General features: G+C 41.6%; 2 protein-coding genes across 5 annotated transcripts in view; both read right to left on the reverse strand.

Annotated features, from left to right (window-relative positions):
• Positions 1-99: 99 nt before the first annotated feature.
• LOC117527318 (probable ATP-dependent RNA helicase DDX17) lies at positions 100-18,867 on the reverse strand. The gene is made up of 13 exons (XM_034189626.1): positions 18,691-18,867; positions 18,018-18,177; positions 16,687-16,783; positions 16,363-16,496; positions 14,502-14,567; positions 13,954-14,095; positions 13,647-13,807; positions 13,258-13,430; positions 12,726-12,836; positions 12,408-12,469; positions 12,195-12,254; positions 3,625-3,852; positions 100-862 (listed from the first exon to the last, which is right to left on the reverse strand). The coding sequence occupies exons 1-13, from the start codon at positions 18,741-18,743 to the stop codon at positions 414-416; spliced, it is 1,896 nt and encodes a 631-aa protein (XP_034045517.1). The 5' UTR covers positions 18,744-18,867; the 3' UTR covers positions 100-413.
• Positions 18,868-22,071: 3,204 nt separating this feature from the next.
• The window catches only part of LOC117527323 (transmembrane protein 184B-like), a 72,480-nt gene continuing 69,846 nt past the window's right edge, over positions 22,072-24,705 (reverse strand). For 3 of the 4 annotated variants that reach the window (XM_034189636.1, XM_034189635.1, XM_034189638.1), the window contains one exon: positions 22,578-22,807. In XM_034189636.1, the coding sequence (XP_034045527.1) occupies positions 22,578-22,807 (230 nt within the window). Of the gene's footprint in view, positions 22,808-24,705 lie in introns of all 4 variants that reach the window. The other variant, XM_034189637.1, reaches the window with a different exon arrangement.

Here is a 24,705-nt window from a genome sequence, read left to right on the forward strand (position 1 = left end):
CAGGATCTAAAGATTCTTCTACAGCTCAAGTGAAGCAGCAGCTTTGAAGTTTTCAAATTGTCAAAAACAAATCAGAGCTCAAGCATTAACCTTTTACACACTTAAAGGCAAACGAAGACACTACGAATCCTCTACAGCAGCATCAAGAACCTCAACACAAAAACAGTTCTACAAAAAAAAAGTAATGAGGTACATCAAGTTTTGGTAAACAGATAGAACTGGCAAGGACTTGTCAGTTAAAATTTGGAACTCGCTACACGTCTTAAAACTGCTTTGATGTTGAAAAATGTACTGATTTGTGCCTCGACCTGTACCAGCTCAGAACTGGAATACTGATTTAAACATGAACCCTCAAAGGCTCAGAAAACATTTGTGACTAAAATTTAAGACTGATCTGAGTGACTCTGTTCATATTATTTTCTGCTGGAGGGCTGCAGCGGCGGAGAAAACTGGAAGGGGGAGTGGCCCATCAGGCCCATCATGGTTTTAGGGGGGTTGAACTGTTGGGCCATCAGAGGTTTAGGAGTTGATAATGGCAGTTTTGGGGGCTGGGACATTCCCCCACCCACTGGCCCAGACCCGCCCCTCAAGCCACCATACTGACTGCTGCTGCTGTTCTGGTACTGGTTGTTGTTGGTGGAGTAGCTCCGCCCTCCATCCCTGTTGCTACGATCTCTGTAGGAGGAGGAGTTATCGACGTCGCGGCTGCTCCCTCCGCGCCCGACTCTGCCGTAGCTGCTGCTGTTGCCCTCGTGGCTGTCCTTACCGCTACCCACAGAGCGCATTCGCCGGTCACACTCATCCTGGTACATGAGGTTGGGGTTGTTAGAATTGGAGTTGCCACGGAAACGAGGCCGGCCACCTGCAGGAAAACAAGCAAAGCCCTTTTTTGTTTTAAGGCTATAAAAAGGGAACAAAATGCAAAACTGTCTAACGTAACATTTGAGGTGTTTTTTTTTTTTTTTTTTAAACCGTCTCAAACTATTTAGCACATTTTTCTGAAGGGAGGGCTTTGTGGTTAGCACTGCTGGCTCACAGAAGGAGGTTCTGGGCTCGCTTCCCACTTGGTCCTTTCTGTGTGGAGTTTGTATGTTCTCCCAATGTTTGTGCGCGTTCACTCCAAGTGCTCCGGCTTCCTCCCACTTCCAAAGACATGCAGATTTGGGGGAGAATTGGAAATTTTAATGCCGTGTTCACACCGCACGCCATGCAAGTGACGGCGGAGACAGCTTGCCATGTAATCCCAATGGAAGGACACGTGGCGCCACAAACGTTCAAGCCACGCAATGCGACACGAACGCGAATGAAACAATTTTGAGCAACTGGCGCGTTTGTGGCGTAATACCGCGTTGCCCTCCTCCCCAAGTTGAAAAATCTGAACTTTTCGTCTTGCCACGCCACAATGATCAATCAGGGACTGGATATGTAGTGACGTTGAGATGTCTGGAGTTTATACACTCAACAAAAATATAAACGCAACACTTTTGGTTTGATGGCATGATCTCATTTGTATGAGATGAACTCAAAGATCTAAAACTTTTTCCACATACACAATATCACCATTTCCCTCAAATATTGTTCACAAACCAGTCTAAATCTGTGATAGTGTGCACTTCTTTGCTGAGATAATCCATCCCACCTCACAGGTGTGCCATACCAAGATGCTGATTAGACACCATGATTAGTGCACAGGTGTGCCTTAGACTGCCCACAATAAAAGGCCACTCAAAGGTGCAGTTTTATCACACAGCACAATGCCACAGATGTTGCAAGATATGAGGAAGCGTGCAATTGGCATGCTGACAGCAGGAATGTCAACCAGAGCTGTTGCTCGTGTATTGAATGTTCATTTCTCTACCATAAGCCGTCTCCAAAGGCGTTTCAGAGAATTTGGCAGTACATCCAACCCGCCTCACAACCGTAGACCACGTGTAACCACACCAGCCCAGGACCTCCACATCCAGCATGTTCACCTCCAAGATCGTCTGAGACCAGCCACTCGGACAGCTGCTGAAACAATCAGTTTGCATAACCAAAGAATTTCTGCACAAACTGTCAGAAACCGTCTCAGGGAAGCTCATCTGCATGCTCGTCGTCCTCATCGGGGTCTCCACCTGACTCCAGTTCGTCATCGTAACCGACTTGAGTGGGCAAATGCTCACATTCGCTGGCATTTGGTACGTTGGAGAGGTGTTCTCTTCACGGATGAATCCCGGTTCACACTGTCCAGGGCAGGTGGCAGACAGCGTGTGTGGCGTCGTGTGGGTGAGCGGTTTTCTGATGTCAATGTTGTGGATCGAGTGGCCCATGCTGGTGGTGGGGTTATGGTATGGGCAGGCGTCTGTTATGGGGGAAGAACACAGGTGCATTTTATTGATGGCATTTTGAATGCACAGAGATACCGTGACGAGATCCTGAGGCCCATTGTTGTGCCATACATCCAAGAACATCACCTCATGTTGCAGCAGGATAATGCACGGCCCCATGTTGCAAGGATCTGTACACAATTCTTGGAAGCTGAAAATGTCCCAGTTCTTGCATGGTCGGCATACTCACCGGACATGTCACCCATTGAGCATGTTTGGGATGCTCTGGACTGGCGTATACAACAGCGTGCACCAGTTCCTGCCAATATCCAGCAACTTCGCACAGCCATTGAAGAGGAGTGGACCAACATTCCACAGGCCACAATTGACAACCTGATCAACTCTATGCGAAGGAGATGTGTTGCACTGCGTGAGGCAAATGGTGGTCACACCAGATACTGACTGGTATCCCCCCCCAATAAAACAAAACTGCACCTTTCAGAGTGGCCTTTTATTGTGGACAGTCTAAGGCACACCTGTGCACTAATCATGGTGTCTAATCACACCACAGCGGTAGCCAGTTTTTCTTTTCCTTTCTTTTCTTTGTTTACATGTACACGCGCGAACAGGACAGGAGGTCCTCAAACTGGAGCTCCTGCAGCTCCTGCAGCAAATAATGAAACTCCCCGAATTGGGAACATCTCATGAGGATGTTGTGAACCCAGGGATGGCGCCGCTGGCGACGTTTGTCAGCTTTCCACAACAAATAGAGCACAGCAGCTTGCTCCGTGTGATCAAGGTCCGCCATGTAGACTTGATGGCGAGCGGAATGGAAGCTTGTCCTATTTGATGATGCTTCGGGGCGAATTTTTGCAGCGAAAGAAGAGCGACACACTAGGCAATGGTGGCGCGTCCATTGCCAGGTGAGGGAAGTTAATTTGTGGCATCGCGTGGCGTGCGGTGTGAATGCAAGCATAAGTTGACTGTAGTTGTGAGCGAGTAAATGTGTTTGTCTATATGCGACCCTGCGATAAACTAGTGGCCCGTCCAGGATGTACCCCACCTCTCACCCAGTGACCGCTGGGATAGACCCCCCCCCCAATGTCCCTTGTTTGGAATAAGTGGGTATATAGAAAACATTCATTATTGTGAGGTCCTTGCCAATATCCAACCCCACTTTCAATTGGGATTCATTCCATTGTTCGTTTTTTTTTTGGTCTGGTTAATTAATAGTTTGGTTTCTGAATGCTGGTTTTATAACCAGCTGTCAGCAGTGAAATGGCCGCCACATAAAATGCAAAGGAAATTCTATTCTCACCTCCTCCTCGGCCAGTGTCGACCAGCTGCAGCAGTTTGGGATTGATGGCCTGCCGGGCCTCTTCCAGCACCCGGATCAGCTCGCGGGCCTGGCGGAGGTTCCCTGGAGTGAAGAAGGTGTATGCTGTGCCTTTGTTGGTGCTGCGGGCCGTCCGGCCAATGCGATGGATGTAATCCTCAGATGAGTTGGGGTAGTCATAATTGATGACAAACTTGACATCCTCCACGTCTTGGTGATTGAAGCACACACAGACCAGTGCATTTACAATTAGAGGAGGGAAAGACGCAAAGACGAGTCAGGACAAAGTCAGTGAGGACAGTCACAACATGCTCCAATTTGCTTTGTACTTTTTTGGATACTAGTCATCCTCTGAAAGTTTCACTCACCTGTAAGACATTTTGATATAATTTCTGCATCAGTTACACAATGAAATTACAATATTCTTTCTAAAAACAAAGCTCAATCTGCCACATTCACATAGCAACAAATCAAGTCAGCAAGACGATTGCTTTCTTTAATGTTTGTTTGTGATGCTGCCAGAGCTGTGTGATCACCTGTGTAACTTTGCATTTATGTATTTTAGAAAAAAATATCTTTACAACACATGAATGGATTTTGAGCAAACCGGGCTACTGGATGGCAAGAACTGATTTGATTTTTATTAGGAATGTGAACAATCAAGGTCAATATTCTGGCTTAATGCTGATAAACAGGAAAATGGCAAATTTTATGAAATGAGTTTCATATGTTTTCTCAGCGATGCTGACCGGTTAAAAAGCCCATGTAACATTTTTTGTACATGACTGATGATTTGAAATGTGGGCGTGGCATCCACATGTTCTCTGAGCACTTTGATGTAGTTGGTTTGTCAGTCATTCTGTCAATCTGGATAAAGGGGCGGATCCATCAAGTCACGCCTCCCTTAACATTACAGGAATGAATATATATATATAATTATTTATTTATTTATTATTTATTTATTTATATTATATAGTTCAGAAAATACTACACACAGTGATTATATCTGTGAATGTGTAGGATTTTGATCAGGATAAAAGTTCAGAACCAAATCTTCTCTTAGGATCTTAATCACTGTAGGGTAACAAATGGGGCTAGAAAAATGGACTACTGGCTTTGGCAGAAGTCCATGTTTCTTGAGAATCCATTTACGTAATATTACACAAGTTTGTTGAAGAACATGGGGGAATTGTTTAAATAAGGGGGAAATTGATGTTAGGAAAGAGTACATTTAAAATTAAAATTAGCTTGAGCAGTCTAAAGTAAAACTTATAATACACATACACGTTTTGTAAGAAATTTGTCCTAAAGTACTCAAAGTCTGTTTCTTATTTCAGGGCTCAACAACACTGGATTAGTTTGGGGTCAAAATATTAGTTTGGAAGCATGATTGTTACGTTTGGGGAAGCTGGGTGTTGAGGTACTTACCCTGTATGAGAGATTTAGTGATGACTTACAAGGTTAAACCTCTGTCCCCCCACCCTGCACCAGTCCTAGGAGCTCTACAGGGGTAGGAGGAGAGCGCACAGGACAAAAAGTGTCCTCTGTCCCACCTCACCACTCCTCCACAACACTCCCAGTGCTTGAGACTGGAGCAGAACTCCAGCGGGACTGTGCTGGGAAGCTGTCATACTCTATAGTCTTATTTGTGCCTCTTCATGTTTGACTTGGTGACACTGCTGCCGGTTTTGTGCAGTGTGGGGTGACAGGTGGAGAGGCAGTGAAAAGGTGTTTCTAGTTATGATGTGAAGCGGTTTCTCAAAGGGGGCATGCTGGTCTTGTTCCAAACGACTCCCAGCTTACTCTCAGTGACATCACAGAGCCAGTAACAACAAACAGACACGTGGAGGTTTTCTGTAAACGGAAAGAGACACTGGACTCTGCCAGGCCATTCCAGTCCTGACAGTTTGTGCAAAGAGGGGGATTCAGAAAGTCATCGGGAGCTGGCGAGTTAAATACAGACAACACTGGTGGACAAAAGTGTTGAAAGACAAACAGTGTAGGTGAAGGTCGGTAGAAAGTCAGAGCACAGAGGCAGACAGGAAACAAAATAAAAGAGACAAAAAAAGTCCAGAAGCAGAGGTTTGAGGTGGCAGAGAAAAGAGATATGGGTGGAAAAAAAGACAAACATTAAAGAAATGGAAGGGAAAAGAGAGAGTGAGGCAGGAAAGAAAATCAATTACAGAGGTGACTCCTCCAGGCCAGGACTCCTGCCAGCCAGGACCAGACATGACCTCCGCAGAGGGAGAGGCTGGCCGGCACAGCCAGTGGTGGGGGGGTGTCAGGGGCTGGCATCAGGGGGCAGGTCAGAGGGGAGCGTCCATGCCCGGCTTTGGCTGCTTTCCACCCTCACTTCCTTGAAGATGTTTCTTTGTCTTCTTGCTTCAGGGATCATAAACAAGTGGACATGAGGTTCTAATTTTGGTGAAAATTTTTACTATCCACATTATAAATGCGAGTGTAGCTCCTTAAGGAGGGAAAAGTTGCATATCCCATCAGACTGCTGGAAAGCAGCCAGAGGGAGTTAGCTGGTTGCTATGTGGTTACAGTCAGTGTGGTGCGTAGTTGTGATGATGGCATGGTCGAGGGAAGTCACCCTCCTCCGTACCCCCCTCTTCGCCCTCTGGTCTGACAGCCGCCCTGACCCTCGCTTCAAATTTGGGAGCCCAGCAGCACTCTGCACTCGCTCACCCCTGTCGTCCAGGTAGCCAGTGTCCTGGAAAGGGGGGGGAAGTTGAGATTTGTTGGTGGGCTCTGTCTTAGCTTTTCAGTGGAGATGGCTGTATCTGGGATTGATTAATCAGGCCTTCTCTCTCCCCAAATCAGGTTTAGATTTGTCATGCCTAGGTCCGGCTGCAGGCTCCCAAGGGCCTGTGTGCTTCTAGTTGCCGGTAGAGAGACTTGGAAACAAAAATAAAATGAAAAGAAAACAAATGAACACAGAATTAGGTTAAAAATTGATTGGTGTAAGAGGCTGCTGTAGTAGCCTTACCCCTTACAGCTACACAATTTCATATCAACCCTATGTTAAGTGTTTTTCAGTTATCCAATAAAGCAAAGAGGCTTAAAGCTTCACAGTAAATTACACTTCAATTATAATATACTTCTTAGATAACTGACTTTATCTGAGAAGTATAGCATTCTTTAGAAAAACATAAACGTCAGACTGAATCATGTGAAAATGCTGATCACTTACATGAAATGGTCAAACAACTTGTACGTACTACAGTTGGGTGACAAATTAAAAGAAAACCCCACATTATGTGTCCTGGTAAGGTGTTGGGCTACCATGTGCCACCAGAAAACCTTGAATGCACCTTGGCATTGATTCTACAAGTCTGTGGAACTCTAATGTAGGGATGGAACACCTTTCTTCCAAAATATTTTCCCTCAATTGGTGTTAATGATATTGGAAACCACTGTGTCCCACATCGGTCTAAAAATCGTCTCAAAGCATTCCCACTGGGTTGAGATCTGGTGACTGCAAAGCTCATAGCAGGCGATGTACAACTTCTCATTCTCATCAAACCATTCAGTGACACCTTGTAACCTTCTCTCTAAAGTGGACCCAAAAATGCCTCCTATAACAGAACCACCTGATCCCCTCACTGTAGAGGTCAAGCATTTAGACCTCTACCACATTCTTGGTCTGTGCCACATATATGAGGTCTATTAGATAAGAAACCGACACTTTTATTTTTTTTTAACTACATGGATTTGAATGACGTGCGATTACACCAATCATGCTTGAACCCTCGTGTGCATGCGTGAGTTTTTTCACGCGTGTCGGTGACGTCATTTCCCTGTGGGCAGGCCTTGAGTGAGATGTGGTCCAGCCCTCCTCCGCTGAATTCCTTTGTTTCACACGCTGCTCGAGACGGTGCGCGTTGCTTTATCAAAATTTTTTCTGGACCTGTGAGTAATATCCGAGTGGACACTATTCGAGAAATTCAGCTGGTTTTCGGTGAAAAGTTTAACGGCTGATGAGAGATTATGGGGTGTTTCTGTCGCTGTAAGGACTTCCCACGGAGCGGGACGTCGCGCAGCGCTTCCAGGCGCCGTCGTCGGCCTGTTTCTACCTGAAAACATCCTAATTTAAGGCTTAATTCACACAGGACGTCGTGAGAGAACAGAGAAGATTCAGAAGAGGCCGGCATGAGGACTTTATGCGGACATTCCACTGTTTAAGGACATTTTGTAATGAAAGAACGTGCGCGCAATTTCGCCGAGTCGTTTCCGTGACGACTCGGCGAATCTGTGTGCGTCGCGACAGGAAAAACACCTCCGTGTTGAAAACCATTTGTAAAATTCAGGCGGCTTTTGATGGCTTTCAACAAGTGAGTAACTGAGAAATTGTTTAACAGCTTGGGCATGTTCCAACTTGCCCGTTAAGGTTTCCAACGGAGGTGTTTTTCCTGTCGCGACCCCCCGCGGTCGGGTCCGGCCCGACATGCGACTCTGCCCGCACGTTCTTTCATTACAAAATGTCCGGTAACAATGGAATGTCCGAATAAACTCCTCATGCCGACTTCTTCTGAAAGTTCTCTGTTCTCTGACAACTTACTGGGTCAACAGAGCCTGAAATGTGGAAGTTTTCAACTTGAAACGGCGAGACGCTGCCGCCTCGAAGCGCAGATCGCCGTCAGGCGCCGTGGGCTGTCCTTACAGTGACACTACCAGACCTAAATCTCTCATCAGCCGTTAAAATTTTTACCGAAAACCAGCTGAATTTATCGAATGGTGTCCACTCAGTTGTGCCTTACAATTTTGAAAAAATTTTGATCAAACAAAGCAGCAGTCTCTGAGCCATTCCTAAACAATGAAAAAAATCGACGAGAGGGTGGGCGACTCCTCACTCAAAGACTGCCCACAGGCGAATGACATAACCGACAGGCGTGAAAAACTCTCGCATGCCCACGAGGGTTCAAGCATGTCTGATGTAATCACACGTGATTCAAATCCATACGGTTTTTGAAAAAAATAATAAGGTCGGATATTTCTATTTTCTAATAGACCTCGTAGGTCTGTCATGAAAATTACAATATCTACTTATCAAATGGTATATTTTGCTGGCATTTTTGGCTGAGCTGTGTCGGAATTTCACCGCAAGCAGGGCCCAGACAGCTCTGGATATGCAAGCATGCACTCAAACACACATGGCAACAGTGAAGCAGGTGAAGTGAAGATAACAGATACAGAAACACAGAAGTGAGCTCTTTTTTTTTCAACTCAGACCTGCTGCACAAAACAGCAGACAGACAGCTCACAGCCTCAAACGCTGATGTAAACACAGAGAGTGATTACAGGTCCACGTACCAATCATGTTATACTGGCACTTCAATAATACCAGTAGAGAGCCAGTAAAGATCCTGAAGAGGCACCAGGATGAAAATCATGGCAAAAGTGGGCAAAGTGGATGGGTCGTCCGAACCCCCCGGGTCTGAGCCAATTATTATGAATGAGCTTGCCATTTCCTGGCATCAATGTTATGTATTTACGGAAAAAACAATCGCTGAGGGGAAGCCTGTATGCTAGGAATAATGCAAAAACCCCCCCACCATTTTGGCAAGGGGGCGTGATGCCCTTATTTCCCAGTTTAGAAAAACACCTGATGCTGATTATTTTTGTACATCTGAACTCTCAAATGTGCATTTAAAGGGGAACAGAAACGCCCACGGATTATTTATAGCATGAATAAACACAAAAATGCATTCTTTTGATAGTTCAAGAAACACTAAAGACCATAAAACATCTACAGAAAACCTTGTTTTAGTCGTGGTCTGAGATGCTTTGACATCAACTGGCTGCCATCATTTATGCAAGTTAGGCGAGTGACGTCACTGGTTGGGGGGAAGATGAGCCTCGTTCTGAGATTTCCTGTCAGAGGCACCAACAAAGAGGTTACATATGACTACTAGAGTCCGCACTCCCAATGCTGCGCCCCAAATGTGAACGTCCCTTCATGTACAGCGACATGACACCTCAAAACCCGGGAAAAATATTGACGATGTTCACGGCTGTTAATGCATTTTCAATGGGGATTCGTGACTGAACACACTCAGAAAAACACTCTCAAAATATGTGTCAAAATGCCATTCTGACCTGGAAATCAAGCCAGTAAAATTATACTCAACAAAAATATAAACGCAACACTTTTGGTTTTGCTCCCATTTTGTATGAGATGAACTCAAAGATCTAAAACTTTTTCCACATACACAATATCACCATTTCCCTCAAATATTGTTCACGAACCAGTCTAAATCTGTGATAGTGAGCACTTCTCCTTTGCTGAGATAATCCATCCCACCTCACAGGTGTGCCATATCAAGATGCTGATTAGACACCATGATTAGTGCACAGGTGTGTCTTAGACTGTCCACAATAAAAGGCCACTCTGAAAGGAGCAGTTTTATCACACAGCACAATGCCACAGATGTCGCAAGATTTGAGGGAGCGTGCAATTGGCATGCTGACAGCAGGAATGTCAACCAGAGCTGTTGCTCGTGTATTGAATTTTCATTTCTCTACCATAAGCCATCTCCAAAGGCGTTTCAGAGAATTTGGCAGTACATCCAACCAGCTTCACAACCGCAGACCACGTGTAACCACACCAGCCCAGGACCTCCACATCCAGCATGTTCACCTCCAAGATCGTCTGAGACCAGCCACTCGGACAGCTGCTGAAACAATCGGTTTGCATAACCAAAGACTTTCTGCACAAACTGTCAGAAACCGTCTCAGGGAAGCTCATCTGCATGCTCGTCGTCCTCATCAGGGTCTCGACCTGACTCCAGTTCGTCGTCGTAACCAACTTGAGTGGGCAAATGCTCACATTCGCTGGCGTTTGGCACGTTGGAGAGGTGTTCTCTTCACGGATGATGCGAAGGAGATGTGTTGCACTGCATGAGGCATATGGTGGTCACACCAGATACTGACTGGTATTCCCCCCCAGTAAAACAAAACTGCACCTTTCAGAGTGGCCTTTTATTGTGGGCAGTCTAAGGCACACCTGTGCACTAATCATGGTGTCTAATCAGCATCTTGATATGGCACACTTGTGAGGTGGGATGGATTATCTCAGCAAAGGAGAAGTGCTCACTATCACAGATTTCGACTGGTTTGTGAACAATATTTGAGGGAAATGGTGATATTGTGTACGTGGAAAAAGTTTTAGATCTTTGAGTTCATCTCATACAAAATGGGAGCAAAACCAAAAGTGTTGCGTTTATATTTTTGTTGAGTATAATTAACATTAAATCATGTTAGGAAAGTATTAAACTTACTCTGACATCCACACATTCTGAAGTATTAGAATTGAAAGTTACACGGATCTACGCAACCCAGTCCAGTCGAAGATTCAAGCTTCTCTACTATGGAAACCACCTGGACAACTGAGAGCCTACACAGAAACGGATCTGCGCTGTTAAGCTGCACTGCTGCTGCTTTCAGCATAACAGCTCCTAAAACCATTACGAAACACTTATATATAGATAATATTTTTACACAATTATCCTTTATTGACCAAGTTTCTTTCATGAAGTCAGTGGTGTGTGTGCACATCTTTCTGTGTGAATGGTTGTGTAAGTGTCGTCCTTGTTCTCGGATGACACAGTCACGGGCAGGAAACATACATCTGTTTATCAAGCAAATGTCACAGACAAAGTGACAAGAATAACCAAAACCACTTACTTATTGAAGGAAATACTGTCTCCCTTGTTCCTCCGTTTGTGGCTTTGTAAACATGCACAGCTTTCTGGGATATTCCACCTGTTTCTTTATGAGACTAATAGAATTTCAATGTGCGAGCTCAGTAAACTGCCCGGAACACCCCAACCAGTGATGTCAACCAGAAGTGCCCTCCACTGACTTCAGCAAATGGTGATTTACATGTCAATTTAGGGGCACATTTGATTCAAACAATATTATCTACACTGCGCTTAAACATTCTGCAAGTGCATGAATAACATTTACTTTTTTACCTAGGAATGCACAAACAAATTTTCAAAAAGTGTTTCTGTTCCCCTTTAATATTGTAATGAGGGGTTTGTGGAGTGCACCGCTACTATAATATCCCTCTTTAAATGTGGACAGACTGTTCTTGCTGACAGTCTAGTCCAGCATTGACATTACCACTCATCTAAGGAACAGCTGTTTTTGCTGACATATTGAACTAATCCACAAGCAGCAGGGTCATCAGATGTTTACAGCTGCTTACTATTTCCAGCCCTATTTAGCGCCTTTCCCATAGATGCAAAAGCCTCATTTTTGTCACTGTTACTATTGAAACCGTAACCACTTGAATAGTCATTGTGACTGAAGCTCCTCACACCTATGCCCCAAGAATCCTTCTTTCAAAGTCAACTCAGTCTTTTCCTCTTACCACCATAATACAAAATCAGCTGCCTCAGCCACAGAGGATAACTGGATGTTACTTGTACTATGAATTACACCTCCTGCTTCAGGTTTATCCTTTAATTTGTCACCTGTCTGCATGTTAAGGTGCGATTACACTATGGATAGAATTTTCTTTACTGTAAACACAAAGGACATACCTAGACCACGTGAGGCCACATCGGTAGCAATGAGGATGGGAGCTTTGCCGCTGCGAAATTCTACAAAACAAGGAACCAAAACATCCCAAACAAGGGAAAAAGATTTCAACAACCACAAGAATGTGGATGATAAAAATCTTTGTACTGTAGTTCAAATGTATGTGGATTAGATTACATATGAATCCAGAGGTAAGGTAGATGGCTGTACCTTACCTGTTAGCACCCAGTCTCTCTCTGGTTGGTTCTTGTCTCCATGAATGCACATGGCAGGCCACCTAAAACACAAACAGCCAATTAGGATTATATGGCTTTAAGAGTTTCCAAACTATTCTCTGTTAATATATTTTAGGAAATCTACCACCACTCCTCCGGCTGAGCTACGGAACAATTTAAAGATGTTCACACAAACTGTTGAGTGTAAATGGGTCGAGAAGAACAATCTAAACACTAGAGGCATCATGAATTAATTAGTGTAAAAGGTATTTTCAAGTCTAAATAGTGGTGTTTCATTGCCAGCTGTATGTTACTCACCCATCTCGCCTCATCCTACGCGTGAGATCATCACAGCGTTTCTTTGTCTCCACAAAGATGATGGTCTTATTCTCCTTCTCAGCCATAATCTCCTCCATCAGCTGGATCAGTCTGAGGACAAAATGATTTAAAATGTGCAGAACAAGGTGCTTAATAAAGTCCATGAATTCAATGTTTGCGGTACACAGCACAGCTTATTTTACATCAACAAATATGAGCTGTGTAATACATTTATCTCTTTCAGCCACTATTGCCAAGCCAATTTATTTTATTTTTTAAAAGAACTGGATTTCTGGAGCACTTTTCCATCAAAGGCAGATCTGAATAAAGTGCTTTACAATGATTCATCACGTTCACCCGTTCACTCACACAGACACGCACACCAGCTCTGGTCCTTCTGGTGGAAACATGAACCGGTAACAGACCTTTAGTATGGTAAAAGTCCTTGTGAGTAGTATTGCAACGTAAAAAAACAAACCCAACAAAACAAAATGTACTTTCTCTAAGCAAATAAAAATCCTTCAACTCTTACTTGTTTTCCTTCTCATTTTCCATACAGACATCAACTATCTGAAGAATGTTGTGATTGGCGCTGAGTTCCAGAGCTCCAACATTGATCTGGATGTAGTCCTTCAGGAAATCTTCAGCCAGCTGGCGAACCTCTTTAGGCCAGGTTGCGCTCCACATCAGGGTCTGCCTGTCAGGCTGTACACACAACATGTAAAACAAACAAAAGCAAGGACTAAGCTGGTAATAGACAAAAAAGGACCAGGGAAAAATTTAAACCATAATCTTTCACTCTTTAAACACTAAAGCGTAAGACCCTGACCAATGAGAGAACCTTAAACTCTGCAGTGTTGAAATAACAAAAATACATGTAATGTTTTATCAAACTGCTGATGTGGAACTCCTCAACATTACCCTGATCTGGTCAACAATCTTGCGAATCTGGGGCTCAAAACCCATGTCCAGCATACGGTCAGCCTCATCCAGAACTAAATATGTGCAACGGCGCAGATTTGTTTTTCCAGCCTCAAGAAAGTCAATCAGACGACCCGGAGTGGCAATGCAGATCTCAACACCTACAAGAAATTAAAATCCACACATTAGTCCAGTGTGGATGTAAAGGCATAAATATTCAAACAAACTAATTTTTGAAAAAACATACTTTTATAACATACTATGTTATAAAAGAGAAAACATCAGCGAAACACCAAATCCGCCTGACCTCTCTCCAGGTCCCGGATCTGAGGTCCCTTCGGTGCGCCACCATACACACAAGTGCTTTTGATGCGGGATGATTTTCCATAGTCATACGCCACCTGCTGGACTTGCTGTGCAAGTTCTCTGGTGGGGGCCAGAACCAAGCACTGGGGAAATACATAAATAATGACAAACATTGTTTAGTGTAACAGAGGATATAAAACTGTCAAAACAATAATTCACATTGATTGTTTATTAACCATCAACATATATCATTTGACACTTTGGAGCAAATTATTTCTTTTAACCAAATAAATTATTCTAAGCAATTAAAATAAACACAATTATAAATTTAAAAAAGCTTTTTGTCTTTGCATGAGGGAAACACATTTTGTTGCTTTCTGTATTAGTGTGATTATGCAAAACAATAAATACAACTGTAATATGTTTTGTATTTATATCAGAAAATATTATTAACAACACTGGTATAATGACTGAAATGATAATTAACCGTATCATCTGGCACTAACATAAAGGTGTGTTATTTTCAGCATGACCTATGTCCTCACGTACAATAGGCCCATCTCCTCGCTCCAAGTAAGGCTGATGGTTGATGTGCACAATGGCAGGCAGGAGATACTGAAAACAGGAAAAAAAAAGTATTTAACACTAAAAAAAAAACTCCCTCACTACAAGGTCAAAAGGAACGCTTGGGGTTTTCTTTTGCCATTTTGAAAGACCAGCTATTCTTAACAAGGTGATGTGCACTCAAAAGCGCTGGTGGGCAGGGTGAGTATGATCAGAGGTCTTTCTTCAAACTGGTAGATGTGCGTGTTACAATTTCTATGCAAAGTGTGGAATTTACCAGTTTTTATTTATGTGCGTGTGCAACTTGTACTTATGTGCCGACATACGCTGTATACACACAGCTCTCTGACTGTGCATACACTCGCCATCTAGTGGTAGAACAAGGAAACTACAACTAGAAAGCATTGCTGTCGTCACAGCATGCTACCTCATCTGCATATGTTCTTTATTTCCTCAAATTAATAAGTACACAATTAGTAATTATGTGGAGGTAGAAACAGATATGTAGCTTCACTGCTGTCAAAACCTACAAAAGACACCTGTGTGAACTAAACAGCAGCTTTTGGCTTCAACCTCAGCAACAAGCACCTCGAACAAGACATAAAGAAAATAGTTACCCTCCTGAAATTTTGTGTAAAAAATCCAACAACACTATTTTCATTGCTGAAATTTCAAATGGAGAGATTTTAGCTTAATAAACACAGCAGCTCGGCGATGTAGCGGGAGAACAAAGGATTCATGGACAGCTGTAACAACCAATCATTGTTTATCGACTGTTCATTGCAATGTTTTATGCTTTTTGTGTTTTTCATAAAACTTGTTAAAATTGTGCCCATAAGTGACTGTGAAGTCTGAACTAAAAAATAATACAACAGCATATGTGACTTGTCAACACATGGTTTTTAAACAGATGTTTTGTTACCATATATGGTCAATTAAGGCCATTTTTGAATGCAAATGACCACGAACAGTCAGGAGTGGTTTAGAACACATGGGATTTATGAATAGCCGATACTTACTGATGTACGTATGACCAGCATGCACCTGTTTGATAAATATGGATTTTATATTATTTTTGTACTTATACATATTAAAATTTGTTTGGCAAGCATGTGCCTGTTATTCAGAGGATGACTGTTTTTTTGTTTTGTTTTTTAGTACCTCCACAGTTATGAAATTGCAGTTAATGTGCTGATAACCCTATAAGCACTTTGAAATTTTAATCCCTGGGCATTTTTTGTGACCAGTTCCCAGTGTGTACTGTTGAATTCTTACCATGGAAAATCCTGATGCAGGATAACACCAAATGTATACAATATGTACCTTGAGAGTGACTATAATAATCAAAATGTGTTGCTACATTGCTGTTTGTGTATTCAGCAGCTGTTTGAGCTGCAGTAATAAAAATGAAACCACTCCAAGGGGGCTGACAATATTCTTATAATGTTGTTGCTTTTGGAGCCAGACTGTGAAGGTGAAAGTGTTTTAACTCCGGCATCTGTTGTGAAATCAATTATTTTCTTTACATACTGTACAAAAAAAAAAAAAATTGAAATTGATACTGTATGATCTCAATTATTTACACCTATACAACTCAATTTCTCGTATTTTAATCATCAAATTATTATAATATCCACAGGCAGGAAAATGATCAAAACAAACTTAAAGCATGAGTCACTATTAATTTATTAAAGGTCATTGACAAAAAGAATGTTAACATGTCAACTAGCTTAATTTTTGTGCACACTGTAAATGATTTACTGTGAAACATTAGAAGAAGTCTGAGTTGCTGTTCCATCTGTCAGTATGTAAAGTGTGTAAACACTGAGTGAACTGTGGGTCTCACCGACAAGGTTTTCCCAGAGCCAGTCTGAGCAATTCCCACCATGTCTCTTCCACTGAGGGCCACAGGAAAACCCTGTGCCTGGATGGCTGTGGGCTCCTTGAAGTTCTGCTGCATCAGCACATCCATAACATATTCTACAAAGTGAGAGACATCAGGCTGGATCTCACACACACACACACACACACACACACACACACACACACACACACACACACACACACACACAATAGAGTTGCATGTGCAAATATAGAGATATTCGCACAAAGTGAATTCTTTCCAGGCCCAAAGGTTTCTGGAATGTGAAACGTGTTTACACGTGCTTACGAGGAAATTGTGCTTGGTGGAAGTTGGCCACTGGTTTTGGGCAGCCTGAACCTCGAACAGTAATTTCCTTCTTTCGTCGATAGTCCTCAATGTCATACTGAAAACAGAATAAAAACATACAAACGCAAACCCAATCCATGATACAGCAAAGACAAAAGAAGATAATAATTAAATATTAATTAGGGTATCCCATAATATACTGGGGGATAAGTGAGGTATACCCTGAACAGATCCCCAGACCATCACAGCACATAAATCACATTTTCGTTAAACAAAAACTTTTATTTTGGATTTTCACTGAAATCAACATTTCCTCTGAAGTGCTGATGTATCATTGTCTGTATGAATGGTTGGCATCCTGCATTATGTTTGTACACCTTTTCTGCCTTACAATCTAAGAGATTAGGCTTCTGCGGGGGTCAACCTTTCCCTTTACAAAAACAAATACATGGTTATTGTTATGTACAGTAGACAACTACACAACAGACAACTCAATTTTGGGTTATTTTTCTCAAAATCTATGAATGGCTGGAGAAGGAAATGTTTGTGATCCATTAATGGTGGCTTAGTGGTTAGCACTGCTGCTTCACTGCAAAAAGGTTGTGGGATCGCTTCCTGCCTGGGCCTTTCTGTGTGCAGTTTGCATGTTCTCCCGTGTCTGTGTGGGTACTCAGGCACTCCGGTTTCCTCCCACAATCAAAAACACGCTTATTTAGGTTCTGCTCCGTTCTCTGCCCCTGACCGAGGCAGTGTCTCTACATCTGGAGTTGGTCCCCGGGTGTTGGGCTGTCGCTGCCCACTGCTCCTACTGTGTCTAACTATATGTAGGATGGTTGCTGGCTGCTGGAAGCTCAATTTCCTTGAGGGAGTCTTCCCAAGGGATTAATAAAGTTCTAATCTAAATGCAGAGGACAAATTTGTATGGGTGCACAATGACAATAAAGGTCATTATTATTATGTGCCTTTGCTTAACTGAAGTCAAGTAACTATATTTTTTTAATGTTGTATATGATAATAAAGTTGCAAAACCAGATGTCATTGCTTTAACCCCCCACCATCATTAAAGCAGTATAAATGGTTAGCAATTTGATGCCCTGGCAAGGGTGGTACAAGCAATGAATGAAGCTACCATCATAATTTCCTTTAAGAACAGAACTGTATCTAGAATGAAGAATTCAATATTTTATTTTTCGGCCCCAGGACCGCTTTGTATGGACTATTCTGTGTTTCCAGACTTGACTTGCAATGATTCTGCTCCCTTCCAATTTGAGAGCCATTGTTAAAGAGTCAATATTCCACCGGAAGGTTTTACTGGATATTACTAAAAATACCTGGCCCATTCGCTGCACTTCAGGATGTTCAGTGTAGAAGTTCTTCTCAAATTTGGGAAGCTCATTCAGGTCCCATCTCTTCTTTCGCAAACGCTCTCCAGGGTTCCCAAACTTTTTGCCCAGTGGTGGACCACCTCTGTTTGACCCAAAACGAGTATTTCTGCAAAGGCAGGATAACAGATTATGTAGATTTTACTTTATTATTCCCTACGGGGAAAATACAACAATATATCAGCCAAGCCAAACACATAAGGGAAGGGGTAAGTAGTTACGTTTTAATTTAGGCTGTCTGCCCCCTGTTGGTCGGTTGAGGTAATACGTTGGCTATACAGTATATAATATATATGATGTTGAAAAGAAAAAAGTGTTTTTGCCTATAATCTAGAATTAAAAGCAGGGTTTCAACCGATTTCGAACTTTTTGTTCCAACAGTGTGCGCAAGATTAAAAAAAAATAATAATAAATCATCGTCTGGTGCGCAGCATCCTCCTCCGTGCCATCACTTCTGATGGCTTTAAAATCATTCCAGGGTCGGTTTGTGTGTTTTTATCATCCGACGCCACTGCCAGGACTGTATCTGATCGACAAAGCACTCTCTACAGGCAAACTCATTTTTAAACAGAGCTCATTTTAAAAACAGCAGCGCACACGCTAGTTCATCTTAGCCGCTTACCCTCCTCTGTCACGGCCACGGTCCCGATCTCTGTCTCCATAAGAACCTCTCATTTTGACGGCACACTGCTTTAAGTGATATTCACAGAGTCAGACCGGTGAAACGTGTATTTACTACTATCAGCTTATTTAACTTCTTTTAGCCTTTATGCACCTTTTCTTTTACCTAGCTTAATGGTGCTAAGCTAGCTAATTCCAGCAATTTGTGCCGTTAACTTGGAGCGGCAAGTTAAACCAAGCGGACTAAAATACCCCTTTTCTTATAAGCCTTTTAAATTACCATAATTTAATATAAAAATCCCATGTTTATAAATGGAGAAAACCCCAAAATATTACTCAAACCAGCAAATGCAAGCAACGGTTACAAGATTGTATGGCTGCAGCCGGCGAGTGGAGACAAGGGAAGCTACGATTCGATTGGCTAGTTTAGATACGCCCCTCCCCTCGTCTGTTCCACTTTGAGCATCACTTTTACACCTACGAGTGCAGCAAATAAAAGTGTTTAGAGCGGAACACATGCAGCAAATTCCGAGCAAATACTTAGACATTCCTCTTTTGGGGAAAAAAAACGATTGGCTACTTGAAATTTCAATCAGCGGTCAGGTAGGGGTCAAATGAAGAATTACACAGGGGTCAAAATTAAAAGATGCTCCAGTCATGTTGAGAACTACATCACATTATTTGACTGATCATAAATATTCCATAAAGGTATATTTGGACTATCTGTGACTGAATTCTATGGAGTTATGGGATTAAAAACAAGAATGGTGACAAAGGTCAGCTTCAGTTACAGGGGTCAAATGTTAAAGTTGCTCCAATTTTGGTAAAAAGTGATGCAAATTACAAGTTAACGGGGTTTTAAAAAGGAATAGTTTGGACCATGTATCATGCTTAGTAGTTACCACGTTACGGGGTAACATATGTCACTTGTCATAGAATCCAATGGATGTTGACCTTGTTTAACCTTTACTTTAGAGACCAAGCATTCAGCACTGCCCAAACTATTCCATTTATTAATCCTATTAGCTCAACCAATAATTTGCATTACATTTTACCAAAATTGGAGCAACTTTAATTTTTGACCCCTGTACAAACTGAAATTGACCTTTGTCACCATTCTTGCTGTTTTTTACCCATGAACTCCATAACATTCAAAGATAGTCCAAACTATACCTTTTGGAATCTTTATGCTCAAATAACGTGGTGTAGTTTTCAATTTGATTGGAGCATTCTTAATTTTTTTTACCCCGTGTAATGCTTCAATTGACCCCTACCTGGCTGCCTATTGAAAATTCAAGTGGCCAGTCAGTTTTTTCAAGAGTAATGTCTAAGGTGTATTTGTGTCAAATTTGGTGCTTGTATCACCATTTGAAGGATTGTTTCAGTTATCTGCTACATTATACTGGGTGCTGTTTGTGAAAACAGAAGCATATTTGACTCATGTCATCCTGCCTTATGATGTAATGAAGATCTCATGTCTATGTTTTACATTAAAAATCTCAAAACAGTTGAACTATAATGCAACTCTAAGATTATCATAGAAATACTTTACATCAATTCCTGACAGAATCTCAAGTAGTTTTCAAAATACAAAAACATTTTTTTCACAATATCACAAAATGCTGGCTGCTGCACTTTTGGGTTAAAATGCCATAGCAGATGCTTCTAAAATATGACAACACAAAAGGCTCTGTTTACCATTTGCCTATTACTTTTATTTTAACACCAAGAGAATCTAATACAGCATCAAAAATAACAAATATACAAATTAAGAAAAATATATAACAAAAATAATGCAGAATGAAAATATTAAAATGTATACATATTAAAACAAAGCACTATTCCAAGCAATGCCTTTATATTCACCTGCCATATATTTAGTCGTTTTGCAGTTACTTAGCTGATACTATTTAAAACTTTTTCTTTCTTGAATTACATATATGTCATATATTCAGCTCTACTATAAAGTTGCAACTTTTATAATCATGTATCAAAACTACCATTCAATATAGTTTTAAGCTCAACTGAGATGTTTCATAATTGTGTTCTTGTTAAGATCATAATACAAGTAAGGCATTGGATTTCACTTTTTCCAGTACAAATGTACCATCTGAATTTTTACATAAAATACATTCACTAGTAGAGTTCACAATTCAGCAACAAATTTCATCAGTCTGCCAGCTGAATTCAGTGAATTGTGAGTGCACATTTTGTTGAGTGTGAACATCAATGCAGTTTGTAAAGACGAACAATCATCCTTAGGTTTAACTTGCTAGTCTTCAACAGATTTACTTTTCTGTTCTAACAGCATTAATTTCTCATGCGGTCTGCAGACGTCAGTCAAGTTGGTTTTCATGGTATTCTGGATTTGACAACTTGTGACCCAGTTAAATGCACATTTAGGAGCAGCATTGGGCTGAAAAGCAATTGTTTCAGAGATGTATGGAGACATTTCTCACTCTGAGCTGTTCTCAAATAAACACATCCAACTTCTATACTGGCTGATAAAATATACACAAAGAATCAGATGACAAAAGTATGAAAAATGACCAAAAATACAGTTACAGTTCCCATTTCAAAACTGATGTCAAATCTAAACAACAGAAAGCAACAGCCCCCCGACACTTACGGTTATATTTTTCATTCCATTCTTACATGTGCATGCCAAGATCACACTTTTCCAGACAAAAGTTCAATCACATTTACAGCCCCCTTAGTATTTCCATATTGATTATTCCATGGCTTTGTCTGTTTTTCCACACCATATTTAGGCTGATTTCATCACTGCTATTATCCACAGTGCTGCCAATATAACCAGGACAAGTCGAGGCAGGCCTGATCCATGTTGAGTGTAATGCCCTTAATTATAGGATTACAATCTGTAGCACACCACAGCTGGTCTAGCTCTGCAGGAAAGCGTCACATCCTCCATAATCTGTGTGGATGTTGTCCATGCGACAATCCCACACGGCTGCACAAAAATCTTTCCCACAGCTGTTCTCTCAGTGCAAACAACACTTAATCACAGTGTGGGAGGGGCACCGAACAAATGGGTGACTGGAGTCACTCATACAGGCGTTTATGTGGAACCCACAACAAAAACACACACTTGTGATTAATCATTTTTTTCCTGAAATGATGAGTCGTCAACAGACTTTCGACCAAATACAAGAGACCGTCCAGCTTATACAGCATTTAAATAAAAATATTATGATCATAGCACACTGAAAAGAATTCCAACATTGTAAATGCGCCACATAAATCAAATGAAAATTTGAAACTGGAGTGCAGGATGTCTTACCTTTTATTTGGCAATATTTCACAGAGGCAGAGTTGGCATTGTGACAAGGATACAAAGTTAGAAATCAAAGGATGACTCTACCTTTTTTCCACCCACCCCAGATTTGAGATGGCACTTGTCTGCTTTAACACACAGTATGTCGCGCATACTGCAGTGTTTAAGTTGTAGCACAAGAATGCTGAGTAGGCACATTTAGTTGACCCGTGCTGAATTTAGACTCTTCATTTTGAGTGGTGGCAAATAAGCGATGAGTAAAATTATTGTGTGATGAGTATTAAAGACTTCAAACTGACTGTACTTCAGTACCGTGTATAAATCCAAGTAATAAACTTTCACACAAATCTTCATGCCTTCGTTTCTTCTTTTTTTTCCCCACCCTTGGGAACTTCTGTTCACAACATTCCAAACATCTGGTACAAGTGAGATCTTTATATTGTTGTCTAAACATGAACAAAAAATGTATCTTAAAATCTGATATTCACTGTTTAGGCTGCAACAAAAATGATCTAATTTATTCGAGATAGCTGAGTAAAATACAACAATTCAAGAGTAAATAAAGTGAACTTGTGTAGATGTGTGTTCACTTATTAGAACTCGTCGTCAGAGCTGAGCAGTAGGGTCTTTTCATTGTCTCCGCGGGTGCTGACATTACTGTGGCTGCGGGACAGCGGCGGCCCCCCACCTCGCTCCAGGGTGGACTGCTGGGTGTACTGCTGGTAAGCTGGGGAGAAGTTATGGATGGCATCCTGGACCATGTCCCCGGGGTTCATGGTCTCCTTCAGGCTGCTGGAGATGCTTTTCATTGGGGCACAGCGGCCTGGAGGTGGAATGGGAAAACAGAATATTAATAAAAATCATGATGTGAGGGGAGGGGCATATGTAAATAGAGTGCCTTGATTAGAGAGAGTGGCGTCAACTCAGAACAAGGCGCCATTTTGGGTCTAACTGCGCTGAACTACTGAATGAACCTTTAATGTTTATAACATTTTTTAAATAATTTAACCACATACAGCAACACATCCAGGTACAGGTACTATTAAAATAAATATAAAAATAGTTAAGATATCAAATTTACAATTTATAATGATTTATTTAATTAATTTAAAGCCTGATTCATGCAGCTGCACAGCTGTAATTCCGTGTCATGGAATGACGTGCGTGACAGTTTTAAAGTTCTCTGTCTCTGGATTATGCTTTGTTCTGGACTAATTTGACCCTCAACAAGCTTTTTGTTTTACAATCATCACCTCCAAATCAAAGGTAAGGTGAACAATTTCCTTTTATCGACTACGTACTGTAAATTTGTGGACTTTTCTGATCCATTTGCAATCAGCCCGCGCTGTAAAAACTGTTATAATATGATGGCAGACGAAGGATTGAAAGCAGAAAATGTGTGTCTGATTTAACAGGTGCACGCCAGGCTTCAGGTCCCAGTTTGAACACGGTTTGAAAAAATAAACGGTCGGACTTTTAATCAGAGAAATGACTCTGGTCCCACTTTCCTCAAATCGGCAAGTGTCAGAGCTGAACTTTAATTTGTACCTCTGCACGTCCAGACTGCTCTGGGTTTTTTATGGAAATACACTGCGATTGGATGGGACATTTTATCCAATGTGAGCGAGATGTATGTAATGGATTAGTTACAGTCAGGAGGCGCCGAACATCTATGGGAATCCTGAATCAGGACCTGTACCTCATTTCCTCTGAAAATTTTTTTCTGCAAAATGTAGTTGATCCATTATCAAAATGTAAACAGCGTGCAGTGAAAGCAGCAAAGTTTGCTGCTTTTACTGCGCAGCCTGACGTGCTCCTCAGGCTGCAGGTCCGAGTCTGAGCACGGTGTGGAAAAGAAAAAAAAAAGTCCGACATTTAATCACAAAAATGACTCCGGTCCCACATGCGAGGGGTTTAATGCAAATACATTGTGATTGGATGGGACATTTTATCCGATGAGAGCGAAAAATCCGCTGTACAAAATCCGTTATATACAGTGTTTATTACATGGAAAACAATACAAAACTTTGGGACTTTTTTGTCCGGTGACTGCGCATATCTGGTTTATACGATGACGGTTTAGGTGAGTTTTACTGTACATGGACTGAACAATAAATTTACCTCACAAAGCTTTGATGAGATGTCAGCTTCCATCCCACATGGCTGACTTTATTTTCCCAAATTTTCTTCTGCTTGGATCTGAAGGGAATCTGTACATCTTGAAGCCCTTGCGATGTCTATTTGTGCCTCCAAATGTACAACTCAGCATTTTCAGCAAATTAATAAATAAAATAGCTGAATTTACATGCACACTATTTTGAACCCAAGATGGCACCATGTGACCGATTTTTCTCAACTCGTCATGTCGCCACTATCTAGGCACACTATATGTAAATGGACATGGAGGGATAACTACGCACATTAAAACAAACAAACAAAAAAATCCATATGTTACAAACAAAAATTACACGATGTAACCAATGGGATAGGATGCACACAAACAAATTAGCACCAGGATATTTTATGGAACACATTTTTGTGGAATGTCAAAGCGAAATGAACCACTGGACATAAACGAAATGAACCACTGGACATAATTATCATGCTAAGCATAAATGAAAATAAATGAGTTTTCCCCACTAATGCTATTAACCAAGATTCTAATTCAATTGCTTTATCAGTCCTGCTTCAAGAGAGGACATGAAACAGATTGGCTGTGAA

Source organism: Thalassophryne amazonica, chromosome 16 (assembly GCF_902500255.1).
Source record: "Thalassophryne amazonica chromosome 16, fThaAma1.1, whole genome shotgun sequence".
NCBI classification, from domain to species: Eukaryota; Metazoa; Chordata; class Actinopteri; order Batrachoidiformes; family Batrachoididae; genus Thalassophryne; species Thalassophryne amazonica.

What these genes read in the sequence shown, in the direction of transcription:
- LOC117527318 (XM_034189626.1), bottom strand. Translation starts at nt 18,743, where the DNA reads ATGAGAGGTTCTTATGGAGACAGAGATCGGGACCGTGGCCGTGACAGA. An exon ending in GAGAGACTGGGTGCTAACAG is followed by an intron (nt 12,255 to 12,407) that starts GTAAGGTACAGC and finishes CTTGTTTTGTAG; the next exon opens with AATTTCGCAGCGGCAAAGCT. An exon ending in TGTGGCCTCACGTGGTCTAG is followed by an intron (nt 3,853 to 12,194) that starts GTATGTCCTTTG and finishes TCAATCACCAAG; the next exon opens with ACGTGGAGGATGTCAAGTTT.